This window comes from Mirounga leonina, unplaced genomic scaffold (assembly GCF_011800145.1).
Source record: "Mirounga leonina isolate KUSES-001 unplaced genomic scaffold, KU_Mleo_1.0 Mir_151, whole genome shotgun sequence".
NCBI classification, from domain to species: Eukaryota; Metazoa; Chordata; class Mammalia; order Carnivora; family Phocidae; genus Mirounga; species Mirounga leonina.
The window spans coordinates 42,584,774-42,606,176 of NW_023270377.1; the positions used below are offsets into that span (position 1 = coordinate 42,584,774).

General features: G+C 32.4%; 1 protein-coding gene across 3 annotated transcripts in view; it reads right to left on the reverse strand.

Moving 5' to 3' along the window:
* The window catches only part of GLS (glutaminase), a 78,751-nt gene that overhangs the window by 29,578 nt on the left and 27,770 nt on the right, over window positions 1-21,403 (reverse strand). For all 3 annotated transcript variants that reach the window (XM_035007515.1, XM_035007516.1, XM_035007517.1), the window contains exons 7-14: window positions 20,429-20,487; window positions 12,604-12,636; window positions 12,451-12,509; window positions 9,110-9,176; window positions 8,507-8,557; window positions 5,785-5,961; window positions 3,773-3,904; window positions 192-284 (exon numbers count right to left, since the gene is read on the reverse strand). In XM_035007515.1, the coding sequence (XP_034863406.1) occupies window positions 192-284; window positions 3,773-3,904; window positions 5,785-5,961; window positions 8,507-8,557; window positions 9,110-9,176; window positions 12,451-12,509; window positions 12,604-12,636; window positions 20,429-20,487 (671 nt within the window). The remainder of the gene's footprint in view (window positions 1-191; window positions 285-3,772; window positions 3,905-5,784; window positions 5,962-8,506; window positions 8,558-9,109; window positions 9,177-12,450; window positions 12,510-12,603; window positions 12,637-20,428; window positions 20,488-21,403) is intronic.

Consider the following 21,403-nt stretch of genomic DNA (forward strand, 5'->3'; position numbering starts at 1 on the left):
AAATAAAACAGCAATATCTATATACTACCATGTCCAGGGTAAAAATGTCAACAACTTGTGTATACTCATTTGTGATTAGCAAATATATGAGGCCACTAACAATTAAACTAAGTTCTATTCAAACAGGTGAATCTCATTTTCTTTCTCTTAGAAAAATATTACATAATAATCTAAATAAGAATTTTGCTTACCCTTTGATCACCACCTTCTCTTCGAGGATCAAGTTTTTTTGCAAAGTGTCTCAGATTATCATAGTTATGGAAATTACAGAGAGAAACAAGATCCTGTAAATAAACAGAACAGGTGTAAGAAACTGGCTATTCATTGGCCATTGTTTTTTCATATTTTAACAAATCACACTAATATTGTCCAACTTAACTACTATCTCATGGAAAATACCACTGCATGCTAATAAAGCGGCATGATGCATCAAGAAGAGAACTGAAATGAGAATGAGAAGACATGGATAAAAATTTTGAGAACACTGCTTACGAGCATGACCCTAGGGCTCAACCATCAAATTGTTTAACTTTCATTTCCTATATAATGGGTACTATAGTAACAAGCCATATGAAAGAACTATTCTATCAAATAACCATAAAGCAACACAAAAATATAAATCAATATTCCGGTTATAATCTATTATAATCTATAAGCAATCCAACGTCATCCTCTAGTTTTTGTAAAATATAAAAAACTGAAAAATAAGTCAGAATTTTAACTGAGAAAGTTTGCAGAAAAATTATGGCACTCAATAGAGATTCCATGAAGTAGTAAATGTACATAAAACCAGAAGCTGAAATATTAGCAAACTTGGGTAACAACATAAAATAGTGAACTAATCAACAGTAGTAACAATTTTATTTTGCAGTGCTTATGTCCTCAAAAAAGAGACTTTTCAAGGTAGTTTATGGATAAAGATATTCAAACATGCAGATTAAATGATGATACAATAAACTATAATAATCTTAATTTATGTTGGGCTTTAAATTTAAACCTTTCCAAGTTTAATAACTTTAGCTGAGCTTTCAGAAACTGAAAACTATTTAAAACCATGACAATTAAAACATCAGTTTCAAATGTAATTTTCTGTGGGAATGAGTATATGGGAGCTGTCTGATAGAAGCAATTTAAAGCTCCTCTATGTGTACTTCCACGGCTACCCCAGTAACTGGCAGACAGGCAGGCAGAATGCCAACAATCAATAAACTACTGAAATGAGTAAAAAAAATAGAATCACTGGATGGTTCCACTTACATGATCATTATCATACAACATCCATTCATGATAAAAACCTTCAACAAAGTGGGTTTAGAGGGAACATACCTCAACACAATAAAGAGCCTTATATGAAAAACCCACAGCTAAAACAATACTCAATAGGGAAAAAAACTTGAGAGCTTTTCCCCTAAGGTCAAGAACAAGATGTCCACTTTTATTCAACATAGTACTAGAAGTCCTAGCCACAGCAATCAGACAACAAAAGAAATAAAAGGCATCCAAATTGGTAATGAAGAAGTAAAACTTTCACTATTTGCAGATGAAATGATACTCTATATAGAAAACCCTAAGGACTCCACCAAAAACTACTGGAACTGATAAATGAATCCAGTAAAGTCACAGGATACAAAATCAATATACAGAAATCCAATGCATTTTTACACACTAATAATGAAACCACAGAAAGTAAGAAAACAATCCCATTTATAATTGCACCAAAAATAATAAAATACCTAGGAATAAACTTAACCAAAGAGGTGAAAGACCTGTATTCTGAACTATAAAACACTGAAGAAAGAAACTGAAGACGACACAAAGCAATGGAAAAGACATTCCATGCTCATGGACTGGAAGAACAAATATTGTTAAAATGTCTACACTACGCAAAGCAATCGACAGATTTAATGCAATCTCTATCAAAACACCAAAAGCATTTTTCACAGAGCTAGAACAAACAATTCTCAAATTTGCATGGGAACCACAAAAGACTCCAAATAGCCAAAACAATCTTGAAAAAGAAAAACAAAACTGGAGGCATCACAATTCCAGACTTCAAGTTATATTACAAAGCTGTAGTAATTAAAACAGTATGTTACAGGCACAAAGACACATAGACCAATGGAACGGAACAGAAAATCCGGAAATAAACCCATAATTATATGGTCAATTAATCTCTGATGAAGTAGGAAAGAATACGCAATGGTTTAAAAAGACAGACTCTTCGGAGTGCCTGGGTGGCTCAGTTGTTAAGCATCTGCCTTCGGCTCAGGTCATGATCCCAGAGACCTGGGATCAAGCCCCGCATTGGGCTCCCTGCTCGGCGGGAAGCCTGCTTCTCCCTCTCCCACTCCCCCTGCTTGTGTTCCCTCTCTGGCTGTCTTTCTCTCTGTCAAATAAATAAAACCTTTAAAAAAAAAAAAAGACTCTTCAATAAGTGGTGTTGGGAAAACTAGACAGCTACATGCAAAATAATGAAAGAGGACCATTTTTTTAAACCATACACAAAAATCAACTCAAAATGGATTAAGGAACTAAATGTTAGACCTGAAACGATAAAAATCCCAGAAGAGATCACAGGCAATAATTTCTGATGTTGGCTGTAGCCAACATCTTTCTAGATATGTCTCCCGAAGCAAGGAAAACAAAAGCAAAAGTAAAGTATTGGGACTGCATCAAAATAAAGAGCTTCTGCACAGTAAAGGAAAACAATCAACCAAACTAAAAAACAACCTACTGAATGGGAGAAGATACTTGCAAATAACATATCTGATAAAGGATTAGTAACCAAAATATATGAGGAACTGATACAACTCAATACCCAGAAAAACAAATTATCCAATTAATAAATGGGCAGAAGATATGAAAAGACATTTCTCCAAAGACATGCAGATGGTCAACAGACACATGAAAAGATGTTCAACATCACTCATCATCAGGGTAATGCAAGTCAAAACCACAATGAGATATCACTTCACACTTATCAGAATGGCTAAAATCAGAAACTCAAGAAAAAACAAGTGTTGGTGAGGATGTGGAGAAAAAGGAACCTTTGTGCACTGTTGATGGGAATGCAAACTGGTGCAGCCACTGTGGAAAACAGTATCAAGGTTCCTTAAAAAGTCTAAAAAAAAAAATGTTAAAAAAGAACTACTCTATATCCAGAAATCACACTATTTAGCATTTACCCAAAGAATATAAAAACACTAATCTGAAGGGATATATGCACCCCTATGTTTATTGGAGTCTTATTTATAATAGCCAAACTATGTAAACAGCCCAAATGTCCATCGATAGATGAGTGGATAAGGAAGAAGTGGTGTATACATATACACAATGGAATATTATTCGGCCATAAAGAAGAATGAAATCTTGCCATTTGCTACAACATGGATGGATCTAGAGACGATAATGCTAAGTGAAGTAAGCCAGTCAGAGAAAGACAAATACCACATCATTTCACTTGCATGTAGAATTTAAGAAACAAAACAAAGGGGGGGAAAAAAGAGATAAACCAAAAACCGACTCAACTACAGAGAACTGCTGGTTACCAGCGAGGTGGGTAGGGGAATGGGTGAAACAGGTGAAGGGGATTAAGAGTACACTTATCACGATGAACACTGGGTAATGTATAGAATTGTTGAACCACTATATTGTACACCTGAAACTAATACATCATTGTATTTTAACTATATAGGAATTAAAATGGAAAAAACTGTATCATTGGATGGTTCCACTTATGTGACCATTATTTTCAGTAAGAAAATACACTTACATGACAGAAATGAATTCCCTTAACACTGTTGCCCATCTTGTCCAGAGGAGGAGACCAGCACATCATGCCCATGACATTGGGGACAACTAAAAGAATGCCCCCAGCAACTCCGGATTTTGCAGGAAGACCAACCTGAAAATAATTTGAAAAAAAGGATATTCATGTTAACATTTTAAAAAAAGAAAAGTTATGTCCAACAATAAGGGAACTGGTTTAAAAATTATGGTTTACATACACACAGTAGAATTCTAACATTACAAATGTAGAAAAGTATTTTTCAACATGTTTATAATACAATAAATGAGAAAACACTATTAAACAGTTGAGATATGTTTGAATATAGAAAAATTTGAAAAGATATACTCTAAGGATTAAAGTAAATTACATCTAAATTGTGGGGCTATGCATGTTTTTATTTTAGTCTTTTGGTCTATATTTTTTAATTCTATAATAAACATGTATTAAAGTATAAAAAATTACTTGGAAAAAATATTCTATGACTAGAGAACAATGAGAAATTATATCTTCTTAAAAGATTCTCTGTGGTATACTGTCAGAGAATTGTCTGAGGAATAGAAATAAGATGGTAATTCAAATTAATCCTCTTCAAAACTTAAGTTTGCATTATGCAACACTTGACAATAACTGTGATAAAAGACAATATATTAATATCATCAGGGCAGTATTCATTAATGGCTTACTAACATTCCAACATTGACTACCTATCCTAGAAATAATCTTGCACAAAACCCAAGAGGAAAAAAAAAAAAATCACCTGAATGGGATATACCAATTTACCAGGAATACAAGATACAAGGGACAATGGTATGGATGCAATAAACAAAATCTATACTGTGAGAAACTATACAGGATAAATGACCCAGTTTTATCAACTAAAAATAACAAGAAAAAAGAGAGGTCAAGGGGAAGAACATAGATTTTGAACATAATAATAAAGGGAGATAAAACCAATCACAGTGTATGGCCTTTATTTGCATCCCAAGTCTATTATTATAGAAAATAATAATTTATAAGACAATCCAGATCATCTGAACACTAAATATTTTGATGCTATTAATCTTTTTAAATGCAATAATGCTGCTACGGTTTTTTAAAGACGTCCTTATCATTTAGAATTACATATTAAACTACAGCAAGGGTGGGGAATAAAGATAAACAATATTGATCATGTATTGATAATTACTGAAGTTGAGTAGTAGTGGGTAACATTAAATGCATTTCTCTGTTTTTCTGTTTTAAAATTTTCAAATAAAAATTTTTTTAGGGCATTATGTCTTCACATAAGCAGAATGAGTTAGAAAGCCTATACATTTCACAAGTGTACAAAAATGCTCACAAGTGCACAACAGAGCTTAAAGCAGTATATTTTTGTTAAATATACTTTAAGTACTTTAAAATATCTATGACAATAACCATAGATGTTAAACATCACAATTATGTGCTCCTTCTGAACTTAAGGAATTCTTGAGGTACATAATCACCATAATGCTAAATATTAACAAGGAAAAGCAAAGAGGTCTATACTAACCTTGTACTTTGGAATGCCTTATAAGTAGAAGTGATGAGGTTCTATAAATTAAACTTCAAGTTCTTAAGAATATCTGGTAGAGGGGCGCCTGGGTGGTTCAGTCAGTTAAGCGTCTGCCTTTGGCTCGGGTCATGATCTCAGGGTCCGGGATCAAGCCCCATTTCAGGCTCCCTGCTCCTCGGAGAGTCTGCTTCTCCCTCTTCCTCTGCCCCTCCCCCTGCTCATGCTCCCTGTCTCTCTCTCAAATAAATAAATAAAATCTTAAAAAAAAAAAAAAAAAGAATATCTGGTAGGCTGCTTAACTCTATTTCTTACCAAGTCTGTAACAAATTAACCTTGAAAACAAGTCTCTCTCTCAAAAATTAATGTGCAGCTTTAGAACCAAAGTTCAAACTGTATTTTTAAAAGAACTAGTCCAGACTAGTTCCTCGCAGTAGAAAATTAAGATTAAACAATTACTTACATGGAAAGCAAACTGCCCTGAGAAATCATACATGCCACAGGAATGCATCAAACTCAGTGTATTTCGAACTGCTTCAGGGCTCAGTACTCTCTCACCAGTAATTGGACAGAAACCACCATTAGCCAGTGTTGCAGCCATCACACTGGCTGATTCACAAGTTACTTCAATGGAGCATAGCTAAAAGGAAGAAAAAAACTGTCTGAAAATCTGGGTTCACATTAATTTTTGTACTGCAGTTGACTTCTAAGGAAATCTGTTTCATCTAGTATTTCATACAGATCTGAAATCTTTCTTCCAAGGGGATTATTTTAATATAACTTGATAATATTCCAAAGATTTTAATTTGAACAAAGTTCAAGCCCCTTTATGGTTTATCCTGATTTGCCCAGTCACCTAATCTTCTAATGGCAAAACTAGGATAGGAAGAGCCAGCCCCTAAGCACTAAGATTTGTAATTGCCCCAAGTGATATTAAAAGTTGTTTAAATATTAATACTTTCTGTTGGATACACTAACAATTATTTTTAAATCAAAAGAAAAAGGAGCCATGATATAGTTTTAAGATAAAGCAACAGACATCAGTATGATAAATAGCATCTACGTGAGAAATTGCCACTTAAGGAAAAAAATGCTAAAATGCCTAACATTTCACTATAGCAAAGCTCAGCATCCCTATGTAGCAACATGCAAAAAATTAAGGGAAGAAAACTCTAAGATTGCTCTAGCCTGGATATTCTGTGTGCCTAAATCAAAATGCACTTATTAATATTCAAATACTTATTTGATACTGATTATGGCTGCTGGATAAATTATGATCAATAAAGAAGGCAAAGTCCAAGTACAATATAGTTTGAAATTTTTGCATTTAAATATAATCAAAATAATGGAAACACCTTATCATAGCAAACCCAAAATTACTCATAAAACTGAAACAATAAATATGCTCCATTTTATTTTTCCTTAACAGCAACCAAACTGGGGGGGGTAGGGGAGAAAGGAGAGGAGAAAGAGGATGGAAGAGGGAGCAGGAGAGAAAGACTAGGTTCTCAACTTGCAAGCTTTCCTTATTCATACTTCAAGACTGTACAAGAGGCACAAAAGGGGTCTGGAACAGTAAGAAGGAAAACTAATTAGCTATAGTGTATTAGGAAACTGACTGAGAACCACTTTTTGACTGACATTTACTTTTGTTTATTTATATTAAAATCTCTTCCCTATTTCTTCAAAACTACAAAACCTACTTACTATACTGACCCAGACAGCAAAGCCTTATAGTAGATTTAATCATGAAAGTCTTTCTAAAATAGATTTAAATTCCAATGATCATTTCCCAATTTAATCCTTAGTATTAATTGGAATTTTGTTTGTCATAAGATGATATACTACTAACTTTACAAATCCCAATTTGAGAGTACTTTCCTGATACCCTGATGGATGTTCAATTACATACAGCCCTTCTCCAAAAACGTAAGGCTTCTATGGCCTTCTCTTGATTTTTGCCCAGAAGTGCAGACACTTCACAGTAGATTAGTAGCACCTAGGCTGTAACAGCCAAACTCAAGTATGTACACCAAAGGAAAAGAAGCATTAATGTATGGAAGAAATTCATATGGGCAGGGGGAAAATAGGGCTACTGGATAAAAGTAACTATGACGCTGTATTTTATGTTAACACCTTATAGCTTCAAAGGAATTTCACACACATCATCTCATATTATCTTCAAGTAACGCAGAAAGTTAGGGCAAGCATGTGCTACACATAATGAAACTAGGTCTAAGTAATTGAAATTAGGTCACATGGCTAAAAAGTGGCCAGATTAGACCTTGATTTTATATTGATAGTCTGGATTCTCAATTCACAGTTCTTCACATTGGCAGATGACAAACTGCCATCAAAATCTACTTCATTATCAACCTCCCTTACATATTCTTGAAGATTACTACAAATTTGAAATTCAAGCACTTCTTCAAAAGTAAAGACAGACAAATGTAAGGTTAACTAGAAACCAATAACAATTAATTTGTTATTATGTGGCTTGACATTATATCCCATCAGAGGCACCAATGTTATTATATCTGTAGGAATGAACTGAAATGAAAACACAGGGAGAAAAAAGGGATGCCCAGGAAGGCTATTTAAAACTGAGTTCTAACTACATCAAAAGCTAATGATGTAATGTATGGTGATTAACATAACATAATAAAATAAAAAAAATAAATAAAACTGCATTCTATAACTATAGCAGATTATATGAATGACCCACCTCCCTTATGAATGTTTAGAGTTAGAAGTTAGAAAAAACCCTCTTTAAGTTAGAAAAAACCCACCATATGACATTGCAAAAATGAATTAAACCAACCAAGAAACTGCCTCTTTAAGATGCTGAGTATGAACCGTCTGATAAAGAAACAAATAAATCCTCCAAACAAAATTGAAAAGCTAAGAAATCGCTTAGTTTATAATAAGAACAAGCCTGGAGTTATACATCATTTTTGACACTTCTTAAATATGTTTTTACAGAAAAAAACTCTCTATTACATTCTGAGGCATGACATTTTAGGAGAAAAAGACATGAAATTATCTTTCATGAAGGCTTTTTTTTGGAAGGTCAATGGTAAATGTATTTTATCTTAGCCAGGAGCCATGATTTCACAGATATCTATATTCTGCAAAATGTGACATGCCCATTTATATATAAAATTCATAGAGTTAAAGTAAATTACCTGGAAATAGAAGTCTAATATACCAACCATGTCTGTGCCTTCTGGAAAACACTGGAAAAACAGAAAGGCAATTAAAAACAAGTATATATGCACATATGTAAAAGACACATAAAGATTAAATTTAAAATGTACACAAATGTTTCATTTTGAGAAAATAGCACATAACCTATAAACAGTATAAACATGAAATAATGAAGAACAATAAAGTAAAAGTACATCACATACAGATTTCTAAATACTAGTTTAACAATGATAAACTGATTCATAATTCATAAACTAAGTTACTGGACCACCCTCTTAAAATTTAAAAATCAAATGTAATCAACAATAGTCTGGCATTACACTTTTGGAAAAATGGGCTAATCCTTAAGCAAAACTTGCATTAATAAAACTAGTCAAATATTTGAATACTGCCAGATACTAAATCGATTTAATAATATTAACATTTTGATACCATTAACTCAAAAGAGTGTTTTGCGAAAACTTCTGTACCTTAACTAGTAATAGGTAGTTGCTTAAAATCTGTTGCTGAGTTCTTAACATACATCTTAATGTAATTTAGGAAATAAAATAATTTGAAATAGAAATAAAAATTCAAAAAACCTTTTTTTCTTTTAGGTAATATCCTATTGCAAAATTTCGATCTCCACTTTCTCTTTCAGACTGAAACCTAGGAAGAAAAGAAAATTGCTCTATTTACTTATTTTCTGTAAGAGTATGATTGTTCTGTAGTTTAATTTGTATAGCAAAGTAAAGTATAAAGAACACATTGACCTAAGAGTCAAGATTGCTAGGTTCCAATCCCAGTTCTGTCAATAGGCCAGCTATGTGTCTTGGGGAAGTTATTTAAGTGACAATTCTTTTAGCCTTAACTTCCTCAGCTATAAAAGGACTGAAATGAGCTAGGCCCTTTCTAATCTTCATATTTTATGAATAAAGAAGCTAATTTTAAAATTATCAAATATTCCATCATTAAAAAATATACTAAGAAGTTGCAGAATCTCTGGATCCTCCAAAAGTACAATAATCAATTCCAACTGAGGAAATTTCACTGAGAGAGGGACACATGAAATGGGCCTTTCAGCATTTGTTAGATTAACAGATTTCAGGGGGAAGCCTAGACAGTGGCAAATTCCATGTAGCAAGAACAAAGTTAAAAAGTATAAAAGACAGGACTTCATTGAAGAATGGCACATATTCTTAAAAGAACTAGGCAAAAAAAAAAAAAGAAGAAGAATGGCACATATTCTGATGTATCTGGGAAATAGGGTTCATGGAGAAGAGTGGAGAAACATCAAACTAACAAGGGAGACTAGGACCACATTATCAAGACTGATAAATGCTAAAAATGGCTCCTGATTGCCAACAAAATGAAAGCTTCAAGGCTTTCAATCAAATTACCTTGTCAGATCTACATTTTAGAAGGATAACTTGACATCAGTTTGGGAAAGGGAAAAAAGAAAGGATGACTGATGCTATTAGGAGACCGGAGTAATAAGAGCCACCGAAAGCCTGAACTTAGGTAGTGGTGATAGGAATGGAAGGACAGGTATGATCAAACATGAGAGCAGTTCAGCAAATCTTCCAACTTGATGGGAAAGAGGAGAAACAGGGTGAATGAAGTCTGGTACAAAACTCTAGATTTCTAATGCAGTCTACTGAAAGGATCGTGATACCAACTGATGGGAACCCTGCAGCAAAGGGCAGTTTGAGAAGAAAGAAAATGAGTTTTAATTTAGACAGATTTAATTTGCAGTACATTTGAGAAATCAACCTACAAGAGTCCAGAAGGCTGCTGACAAAAGAGGAACTGTGGGTGACACACTGTATTATCGATCATGGAGTGGGGGGTGGCAGTCCCCCCTACCTATACATTTTAATGTTCTTATGGTCAGAAAAACAATGCTGAATGTGGAAAAGCTCTTGAAAATAAACTTATCCACTTGCCATACCTTTAAAAAAAAAAAAATCAACATAGTGTAGTAACTACTCAGCAATTATCACAATGCCTAGCATATACCTCTGTGCAACAAACACTAAATCAAGTGCCTATTATCTACCAGGTAACAGGAATACAAAAATGAATTGGAAGATATTCTATCCAGGTCTAAAGGAGATCAGAGTCTAATAGCGGTGATGGGGCAGAGAGACACAGAGTAAGCTCAATTAAATATGGTAATATGAGACCACAGAAGAGAGGTGAGATGAGATTCATGAAAAACTTCTGGGAAAAGATACTTAAGCTGATGAATAAAAGTTGGTACAACAACCTGAAAATTTTTGCCTCCTGAAACATGTAGTACAAAGCGTCACTTAGTTAGTAGTCATGTCAAAACTGTTTCAGCTTTATCTAACCACAGGAAACAACCAGACCTATTCAAAATGGAGAATATCCACTATAGCCAGATGCAGCCTACTGCCTGTTTTTAGAAATAAAGTTTCTTGGAAGATCACCTCATGTTGTCTATGGCTGCTTTCCTACCAAAATAGTAGAGATGAGTAGTTGCAACAGAGTCTATATGGCCCACAAGTCTGAAATATTTACTATCTGGTCCTTCACAGAGAAAATTAGTTAATTTCTACTTTGTAAAACAAGTGATTGACACTTCCAAAAAAAGCCATTTAATAAAATTTTATAAAGCAAGGGTACAGAGCAGGGGTACTCTTCTATTTTAATAAAGCAAGAGAGACTTATATAAATGTATTGTATGAACCTTGATTAATTCCTGGGGAAAAAGGCTGTAATAGGCATTTAAGGGACAGTTGGGGACATTTACATATTAATGATATTTTTAAATTAATGTTAATGATCTTAAATATGTTGATGGTATTGTGGTTATGTAGGAGAATGTCCTTATGAATACACATGTTGAGTTATTTAAGGGTGAAATGTTGTGATATCTATAACTTTATTTCTATTAGTTCAGGGAAAAAATCCCAACATATACCTGTATATTTACATATATGTACATATATAGAGAGATACACATGTTTTTAAACACTTCTATTTAAAGAAAGAGGTTGAGGAAAAGCAAATGAGACAAAATATTAATCAGAAAATATAGGTGAAAGATACCCAGATATTCACTGTTTATTATTTCGACTTTTCTGTAGACTGGCCAATTTCAAAATAAAAAATTGGGGTGAAAGTCAACTTAGCTAGGCAGAGAAATTAAGAGAGGTAAGACAGGGGCATCTGAGTGGCTCAGGCAGTTAAGCGTCTGACTCTTAGTTTCTACTCAGGTCATGATCTCAGGGTTGTGGGGATCGACCCAGTAATGGGCTGCTCATTCAGCCTGGAGTCAGCTTGTCCCTCTCCCTCTGCTCTCCATCCTCTACCCCGGCTCACACACGCTCTCTCTCTCTCAAAATATATAAATAAATAAAATCTTAAAAAAAAAAAGAGGTAAAATATGTATTACAGGCAAAGAAAAAACTGAATAACTGTATCGGTAATTTTTTTTTTTGAAGACTTTATTTATTTATCAGAGAGAGAAAGAACACAAGCAGGGGGAGTGGCAGGCAGAGGGAGAAGCAGGTTCCCTGCTGAGCAAGGAGCCCAATGCTGGACTCAATCCCAGGACCCTGGGATCATGACCTGAGCCCAAGGCAGACACTTAACAGACTGAGCCATCCAGGCATCCTTAACTATTAGTAATTTAAGGTAAAGTTGGATTCCTTTCTAATTCTATAATTACCCACAAGAAGTTTATCAAAACTGTTTAAAGCATTTATTTATTCACTGAAGTAAGCCCTAGATTCAACAAGGGAGAACAGATTAATTCTAAGTACACTGTGTATTATAATATAGAGAAAGCGGGGAGAGGGAGGTAGAGGGGAGGGACAAGACAGTATTTAAAACAGAATTCTATAATCTAGTTATTTTTGTTAATTTAAAGAGGCCTGGCCTATTATAAAAAAAGTAAGTCATAAATCAGACTCACGTCGCATTACTGAATCCAACATATTCATTGCCAGCCATCTTATTCAAAAACTGCATCACCTATAAACCAAAATTAGAAAGTATTAGTAATCAAAAAACAAATATATAAGGAATATAAATATAACATGAAAACTGAATTCCATATTGCACTTACATAGTCAAATTTTTCAGCATTATTCACTCCTTGCTGCAAAGAAATGAGACATAAATGTTAATATAAGCATCACTCTACAGTTAAGTTTTAAGTGAATATAATATCAAAATTCCAAACTGCTATCATTACAATTAATATATTGTACATTAGTACTTTTAAGACTAGGAAATACTCTAAAATAATTTAATATTTACATAAACTTTTTACATGTTCTTTTTTTTAATACCAATATGTTGAGAATGGATCTGAATTACAAAGGGAATGCTTTATTTTAAGTATATCTTTACCCAACCCAAAGTTACAGAATTTTAGTTACCCCAAGTCCCCTTATCTTTCATGACAACACATAATATTCTAGAACGTATGTTATTTAATTTCATATTTTAAAAAAACTTAAAATAAAGTTTCACCCTTAGAAAAGAATTGAGTATTTATAAATTATGGTTTTTAATTAAGAACAATCTACTTATATTTTTAAAATAACCTTAAACCAGCATTAGAGTTAGAAAAATGAGTTATGTTGCAAAACTAACTAATCTTTTATAATTCTAGTATATGCAAACATTCTGAATACATTTTGCTAGTGTAAAGAAAGCTCTACCTTTAACATCTATCTCATTTGTTTTAACAATTCTTGAACTAAAAAAATATATATTCCATAGTCTCTAAAAAATTAGCTACATTTGAATTTAGCATTATGCCAATTCAGAGCATGGAAGATGTATTGTTTCATGACTTCTATTTCTGATATGTTAGCTACTGCAAATGTCAGTAGGAAAAACCTATGTAACGTAGATCAGTTCAAGTAGCCAAATGGTTTCATTTTACCTCGGCGAAGTTTACAAAGCAGTAAGATGTAGATCTGAAATCAAACGTATTAATTGGTGATGTGCACCCAATAGAAACAATACATCTCTAATTTTTAAAACAGGTTTAAAATAATTTGACAACTAAAAATTTAAAAACAAATTTCTTAACTTTACCCTCAAAAATTCCAAAACATTACACTTTAAAATTTTATTATGAGGGGAAAACCTGTACCAGAGAATTATTTAACTGAATAAAGCCAGGTTCATTCTCCACTTTACAAGTGGACTAGGATGTGGCTGATAATCTGTAAAACCTTACAAATCAACTTATTTAAAGAAAGGATGTCAATCACATATACAATCAGTAGCTGAAAAGAACACACTATTTCATCAAAATTAGGCATTAACAAAGCTTAAACAAGATAAGAATAATTTAGCTACAGCCATATTGTAATCACTATCTATTTTCCCTAAAGTGCCTTTTGACATATTTTAAGTTTTCTTTCCTTATAATACACCAGAATTCAAAATGTAGAAATGTAACTCCAAAGCTGTTCAATGAAAAATAATTAAAAGAAGAAATTACCAACTTCATTGAACTGTTGCAGTTGTCAAAATATTCCATAGATCCTAATGCTGTAAAATATGTAACAACATTTAAACCACAAAAACCTTTTTAACCTTTGAGAAAGCACAAAAAAAAAAAAAAAAAAAAGAACAACTCTTTTGGAAAAGGATGTCAGCATTTGCATTGGGATGTTACATGTATAATTACCATTATACAATTAATCAATGTAAAATAGACAAGTTATACTGAACTTTCATTCTCTGACCTAAACTGTGCCCTACAGAACAAATACAATTTTCTTTATTTAGCTGTCATGTTTAATAAAAAGAAAAAAAAAACCTTCCAACTCTAGACTATGGTCACATGCTTGGTCTACTTTGTAGCTTACTAAATTAAAGCACAATTGAGTTTTGCTTCTATGCTGTTTTTAAAAAACTGGTATTTACCAATGTCAATCATTATATAACATTTTGGATAAGCTACTTGAAACGTCCTAGGCAGATTATATAAACAAGCAAAATAAAGTATCTCACTGATTTTTGTTGACCCAAGAAAGTTTTTCCCCAAAACTTCCCCATTTAAAAGTAAAAGCACTTGATTAATGTTTATTCTTAGTATCTACCCTGGAAATAGTATTATTTAAGTCAATAAAATATATTTGCCCCTATATCTCTTGGGAAGATTCTGTGCACCCCAGGGATATATGGGCTCTAATAATCATTACAAAATGCTGTTATTTTAATTTCTAAAAAAATAACTGTATAAAGTTTATTTGCAAAGATGTGAGGGAAAAAGCACACATACACATACAAAAGAGAGTAAACCCCCCAAAAGCAAAAATGTAAACTGTAAAAAAAATCCATCATCATTATCTAGTAGTGGGGTACAGAGGGGTGGAAGAAGAGATGTTATGAATATCAGAAGCCAGGAATGGGTACATGGGAGCTAGTTACACTATCATGTTTATTTTGTATATGTTTGAAATTTTTCATAAAAAGTTAAAGAAAAAAATGTTTGTTAATAATGTCCTATGTTAATTTACAACTGTTACTTTAGAATATTCTTTTCTTTTTGAAATAGTAATTGATTTTTAATTAGTTCATATATAAGTAGATTATTTTCTACTCTTCCTATTTAAAATTTTTACAGATGTATGAGTTGAGAAATCTTGCTGACAACAGAGTAGATAGAAATAGAAAAGGTTTTGTTATAGCAATACCACTCAGTTCTTTACATATAAAAGTCACACAGTAATCAATCCATCCTTAAAAATTCTACTTAATGCTCTTACTAACAACTTGATTAGATCCTCTGTCCATTTTGTTGAAACCAAAGACCTAGAAACAACCTAGAATACAGAGGGCTGTTCCCACTCTTTACAATGATTCATACCCTCAATACCACTGACTCTAATATTTCAAAATGTTCTCTTTTGTTGGTGCCCAAGAGGCTTTTATAACCTGAAGCAGTGCACCATAGTAAAATTTGGGACGCATGAGAAGTATGCCTTCTTATGAAAACTGGGAGGAAATCTGGACCAAAGGCAGACTAATTTTAAGCAAGACATATATGAAAACTGAGATTTGCAAACTGATAGTCTTAAAACTATTAATGTCCCTTTGTCTCTAGGAAAAAAATTCCCATAACCAGGGATATGTTTATCCCAGTTTTAAGTCACTGTACAACCATTATTAGATATGTTATTTTAATTTTAGAAAAAGTTACAGTGATATTTAGTAAGTACAGTAGGAAAACTTAAAAAAATAAATTGGAGAAAATATATTTACCAAATCCATTCACCAATTTTTTTTTTTTTGGTGTGAAAAAGTGTTTTTATTAAGAGAAGGGGACAAGACCCATGGGCAGAATGAGCTGCACTGTGATTGTGAGGAGTGACTGATTATATACATTTAAGTTGTAGGGGGGTAGAGATAAAGGAAGTTTCTAAAGGGATTTTCATATGTTAAAGAAGACTTACAGGATCCTGGAGATTAAATGACTTTTAAAAGCAAACCATGTTTTGTTTGAAAAGGGTAGTAATCAGATCGAGAGACTAGAAAAGTATACAAATTAATTTCTCTGTAAACATTCCTACACTAAGTTAAAGAATTTCCATTTCATTGAAGAAAATTTAATGAATGAAAATGTGATAAACAGGCACAGAGTTTTAAACATTGGCTATTAAAAGAATTAATATAACTATGTTGGAGTGTTTTTATAGCCTGTTTTTACAACATACTCCTGAACTCAATTATATATTATACATTAAAACACAGGTGAAAATATTACTGTTAACAGGGACATATGCTAATAAATTTAGTATAAAAATGATTCATTTGAAGTCCATGCATTAATCAGTTATTTTGTAAGTAAATCACTTGATTCCATTCATAAAGTATGGAGGTGTAAAAGCCAATTGAAAATTAGAGATCACAGAGGAAAGAGGCATAAAAGAGGCAAAAAGAAATAACTGAAAATGATTTTATAGAATACTCTTTAATCTTGCCACAGAAAACGCTTTAAAGCTAAATAATACTTGGAGGATTTAAAATAGATATTACAGGTAAAAAATAATGTTCTAAATCTAGTATTATCTAGATTAACCTAAATATAAAGAGAAAAATTCTGTTGGCAACAAATTATCTGCCTTTCATTAAAAAAAAAAAAACCTCAAAGAACTCAGCTGATATAAACATGGAGTGAATAAAACAATTAACACGATAAAGTCACCAAATCCAAGACATCATCCAATGCTCCCCAGAGCCACAAATCACCTTAAAAGTGTGGCTCACAGGCACATTCAACAGGTTGCTGCTAACATAACCAAACTGAGCACTATATACATACTAACTAAATTCATCTTATTTTCATGGAGTATGACTGAATTGTCTTTTAAAAAGAAAAAATCTGATGTTTTAAATTTAAAAATACTTCTGATTTTTAAAAAAATCAGACTTCTTCAAATGACAAAAACTGGAAAATACTATTAGAATAAAGAGAGACAAAAACACAGAAGACAATGTAACTTACTCTTTACCTTTAAAATAAAAAAGCAGAAGAACATACTATGTTATCCTCATTTTCCCACCCTAACCCTCAAGTTATCCGAAGATCTTAACTTTTAAACTAAAACTAGGTGAAGTTTTTACCACTGCAAAGAAAAAAATTACATATGTAACTGCTATTTCATCCAGAGTTAACTGTGCTCCTTTCAAATTTATTTTTACTCTTCCTTTTAAATCAAGCAACCATATTATCATCATCAGATAAAACAAACTGCATCAAAAAGTATTCTTTTAAACTTAGTAGTTACCACAAAGAAAAAGAAAGGATATTAATTTTATAGTTTTTTAAAATCATGTGCATTTTAAGTACAAAATGACATTTGTGGTTTTTTTTTAAGGTATTTACCTATATAAGCTTTGTTTAAAATTTTAAATATTGGAGTTTTCCTATAAGTTTAGTAGTTAAGAATTTATGCAACAGGTTCCTTCTGTCCAAATCCTCCTTTTTTCCACAATCTGCTAATCCTTTTGAATACTTGCTCTGCCTCGTTCCCCCATTTCCTGAGGATCATCTCCAATCCTACAAGGAAAAAATATCAATACTACAAAATTAAGAAATAAAGAGTCTTACTAAAGACTCTACTAATTTTTTTGGGGCAGGGTGAGAGAAGACTAACATGAGGAGAATGTTTTAATAGCACCAAATAAAGTTGAAGTTTGAAAGAAAAAATAGCCTTAAGGTCATCAACTAAAAGAGCTAAAAAACAAAATTTACATCTAGTAGCCATGGTAAAATATCCACGCTTTGGGTACTCAAATGCAAGCTCCTTGAGAAAAGGGTTATTAGTTCCTTACAGATAGCAGGTACTGACTAACGTCCAAAGAATGACCATATTACACCCACTAAAATTAGATGTGACTTTTAAGCCAATAAACTGTTATCTTTTGTACAAGTTAAAATTAAAAAAATAAAACTTCTGTTTTTTGGACAATATAACTATGCTAGGTAAGACAAAGATGTCATCAAGAGAAACAGCAAACACCTACATTAAATATGGCAGAATGAATTCTAATGAAGAGCAAACACATCAGATTTAGCTCAAGCCCGACTCTACTGCTGTCAGTCCCTGTCTAGTCTCAGTTTCTTCACCTCATCTATATAAAGTAAGAAGGCTGGACTTGAAGACCCTTCTGGCAATAGTTTTGTTACCTCAATTTCAATTACTAATTCATAAATATGTGATCATACAACCTTCACAGATAACATACAGATTTTTAGAGGAGTTCTGAGTTCTTTAAAAAAAAAGTCTAAAGAAGTATTACATTACATTACATACCCCTCCAAGACTTAGATGAACTTCATTAAAGAAAAAGAAAGAAATTTGTGAAACACTTCTAAAAACAAAACAAAAATGCCAAGAAAGTAACCTTAAATATGAACTATATCCCAAAGCCTCATTTTCAACTTTGCCAGTAAATTAAAAATGTTTATATATTTAAAATCACTGATCAAATTTATAAATACAAGATGACTCAGTTAAATTTTTGCACTGTTGGGCACTGAACCACACTTATGTTGTGTATACGTGTTTTTTTCACTGTTTCATATAATGTGACTTTTATGGCTCATGACTGAACATGAGAAATGAAACTGATGAAGTGATGGTGTGATATGACCAGACATGCATTTCTCACATGCAGCATTTCAGCGTAGTATATGAAACCCATGAATCATTAAACAAAAGATGTTTAAGTGCATGCAGTTAAGGAAGGCTTCTTTTTATCATTTACGTATGCCCTTTCCTGAAAATACTATTGGTGTGCTATGTTATTCTTTCTCCAATGTAAGAATTCTTCAACTTGGATTCACAGATCAGCTTTCAAAGGGTCTGTAAACTCCTTAAAGTTTTATAATCACCGTATGTGAACATTTTTCTGGGAAGACCCAAAAAAGCTTTGGAACCATTCTAGTGCTTTTCTCATCAAGCACTAATACATAGGTTATATTATCATAACTTTCCTTACCTCTAATTTGTTACTTGTTCAAATCTAAACAATTATTAAAGAGACTTTTCTCTCATCACAATGTTTACTGAATTTCACCGTCAGGACCCATTCATACTTGTGTCCACCTCACACTACAAGGTAAGCAAGCTACCTGAAGGAAGGACTGTGCCTAGCACAGATTTGTAATATAATTTTCTACAACAAATATTCTCTCACCTCAAACTGACAACTTTTACCTTATGTAGAACAGTCATGAATAGCTAGATGTTATAATGGGCAAATAAAAATTTCCACAGTCTATTAAAATTAGTTACATTAAAGAATAATACTTGGCTATAATACCTACCTCACTAGAGTTAAAAAGATTAAGTGGGCCAATGCTTACGAAGTATTTACGCTAAAATAACAACTAAACATACAGAATTCTTATCATAGTAGTCTTCTATTTTAAAGCCTTTTCTCATGAACATATAAAATTCATGAAAGAGGATTTCTAGTATACAAATTAGGTTAAGTTTTTATTAATTGGGCCAAAGGCATAATTTATATCCAAACATTCTTTGTGTAACCAGGGTATCCTGTCCTCACTAATGCATCTAAAAAGCCATGTAGTTATGTTTTTTTATGCTTGGAAAAGATAAGCACAGATTTACTGAAGAAAGTATATAAATGTTCCAAACATGAATGAGATTTATTTGAATATAAATGAAATTTATAATTAGAAATTACAAATCTAAACAGTATCACACACTCATATCATTTTCAAATACTTATTCCAAACAACATTAGAGCTTCCAATTATTAAGGCAAACCAGACACTAAAACAATCGAAATCAAAACATACAATGTAAAACAAAGCATAGGAAAAATAATAAAACTTAATAATTGGAATAAGTCTTACTTAGTTATGATAATAAGCAAAACAAATGAAAGAAGTTCAAATGAAAATTGTGAATGTAGCTCCTGAGAGTAGAAAGGACTTCAGAATGTTCAAGGGTAAATGTACTTTGTCTTAACACAAAGTACCAGAACATTTGTTCCTACATATGCTGATGACAGTTAACAGTAAAATGCTTTTAATTGTGTTTACATCTGTTCATTTTCGAAGAGCCAAAAGGAAAAGGAAGAAAAAAATATCAAAACTTTAGGAAGAAAAACCTCTGTGCCTATTGTTCAGCAGAGACTTCTTTTTGAATTTTTGCCAGATCTTCAGGTCAAGAGTGACTGAGTAACTCTTACAATGAGTCATCTGTTTTTAATTTCGTCCTTGAAATTACATTATTTATTTTTAAATAAGAATTTTAGCTTTATACCATAAGATTAATTTTTTAACACCAAAACTTTTCATAGTTCTACATAATTAATCCAAGATTCATCTTTATGCCTTAGTTATTTTTAAAAACTTACTAGGTTAAAAGGAATTGTCAACATTTTACCTTTATTAATGAAGTCACAACAATTGCTCCAGCATTTACCATAGGATTGTGTGGCTTATCTATAAAATATAAAACGATAGCATTATTTCAAATACTTGATATCATTTTCTATGATGCATAAGTATTTCCCGTGAACATACATCTATTTTCTTTATGTAAGACATTGTTACAGTTCTTTTATGGCAGGGGGAAAAGAGGGTGAAAGAATGCATTTAGGTCATTTACTTATCAAACCAATAATATACTTCTATAGTAACTATATAGGGAAACAAAGATTCATGTATCAAAAGACAGTGAATAGTAGTATTAAAGTACATCGAAATTTCCTAACTACCATTTACTAGCTATTTGACCTTGGGCAAGTAACTGAACTTCACTATGCCTCAATTTTCCCACTGTATATTGGGAGTAATAAATAGCATCAACACCTCAGTGAGTCATAATTCTTGAATGAATTAAAACACATGAAATGCTTAAATGTACATGGCACACTATTAAAAAATAACCTTGAAAAAAGCACATCTAGTATGAAACCACTCTTGCTTTTTAAAGTGCTTTATTTTGGGGGCACCTGGGTGGCTCAGTTGGTTTAAGTGTCTGCCTTTGGCTCAGGTCATGATCCCGGGGTCCTGGGATCAAGCCCTGCATCAGGCTCTCTGCTCAGTGGGGAGCCTGCTTCTCCGTCTCCCTCTGCCTACTGCTCTGCCTACTTGTGTTCTGTCAAATAAATAAAATCTTTTTTAAAAAGTGCTTTATTTTTGTTTTTATGAATATACACATACACATGTAGAAAAAGAAAAACACTATAAAGGGATATACCTATGATAAAAATATTACAGGGGATTTAAATTATATTCTGTATTCTTTCTATATTTCCTGACAATAAAGATTTAAAAAATTATTTATAATTTAAGGTCATCCAAAATCCTATCTCTTAATTCTTACAACAAATAGAATTTCAAATATCAACTGATT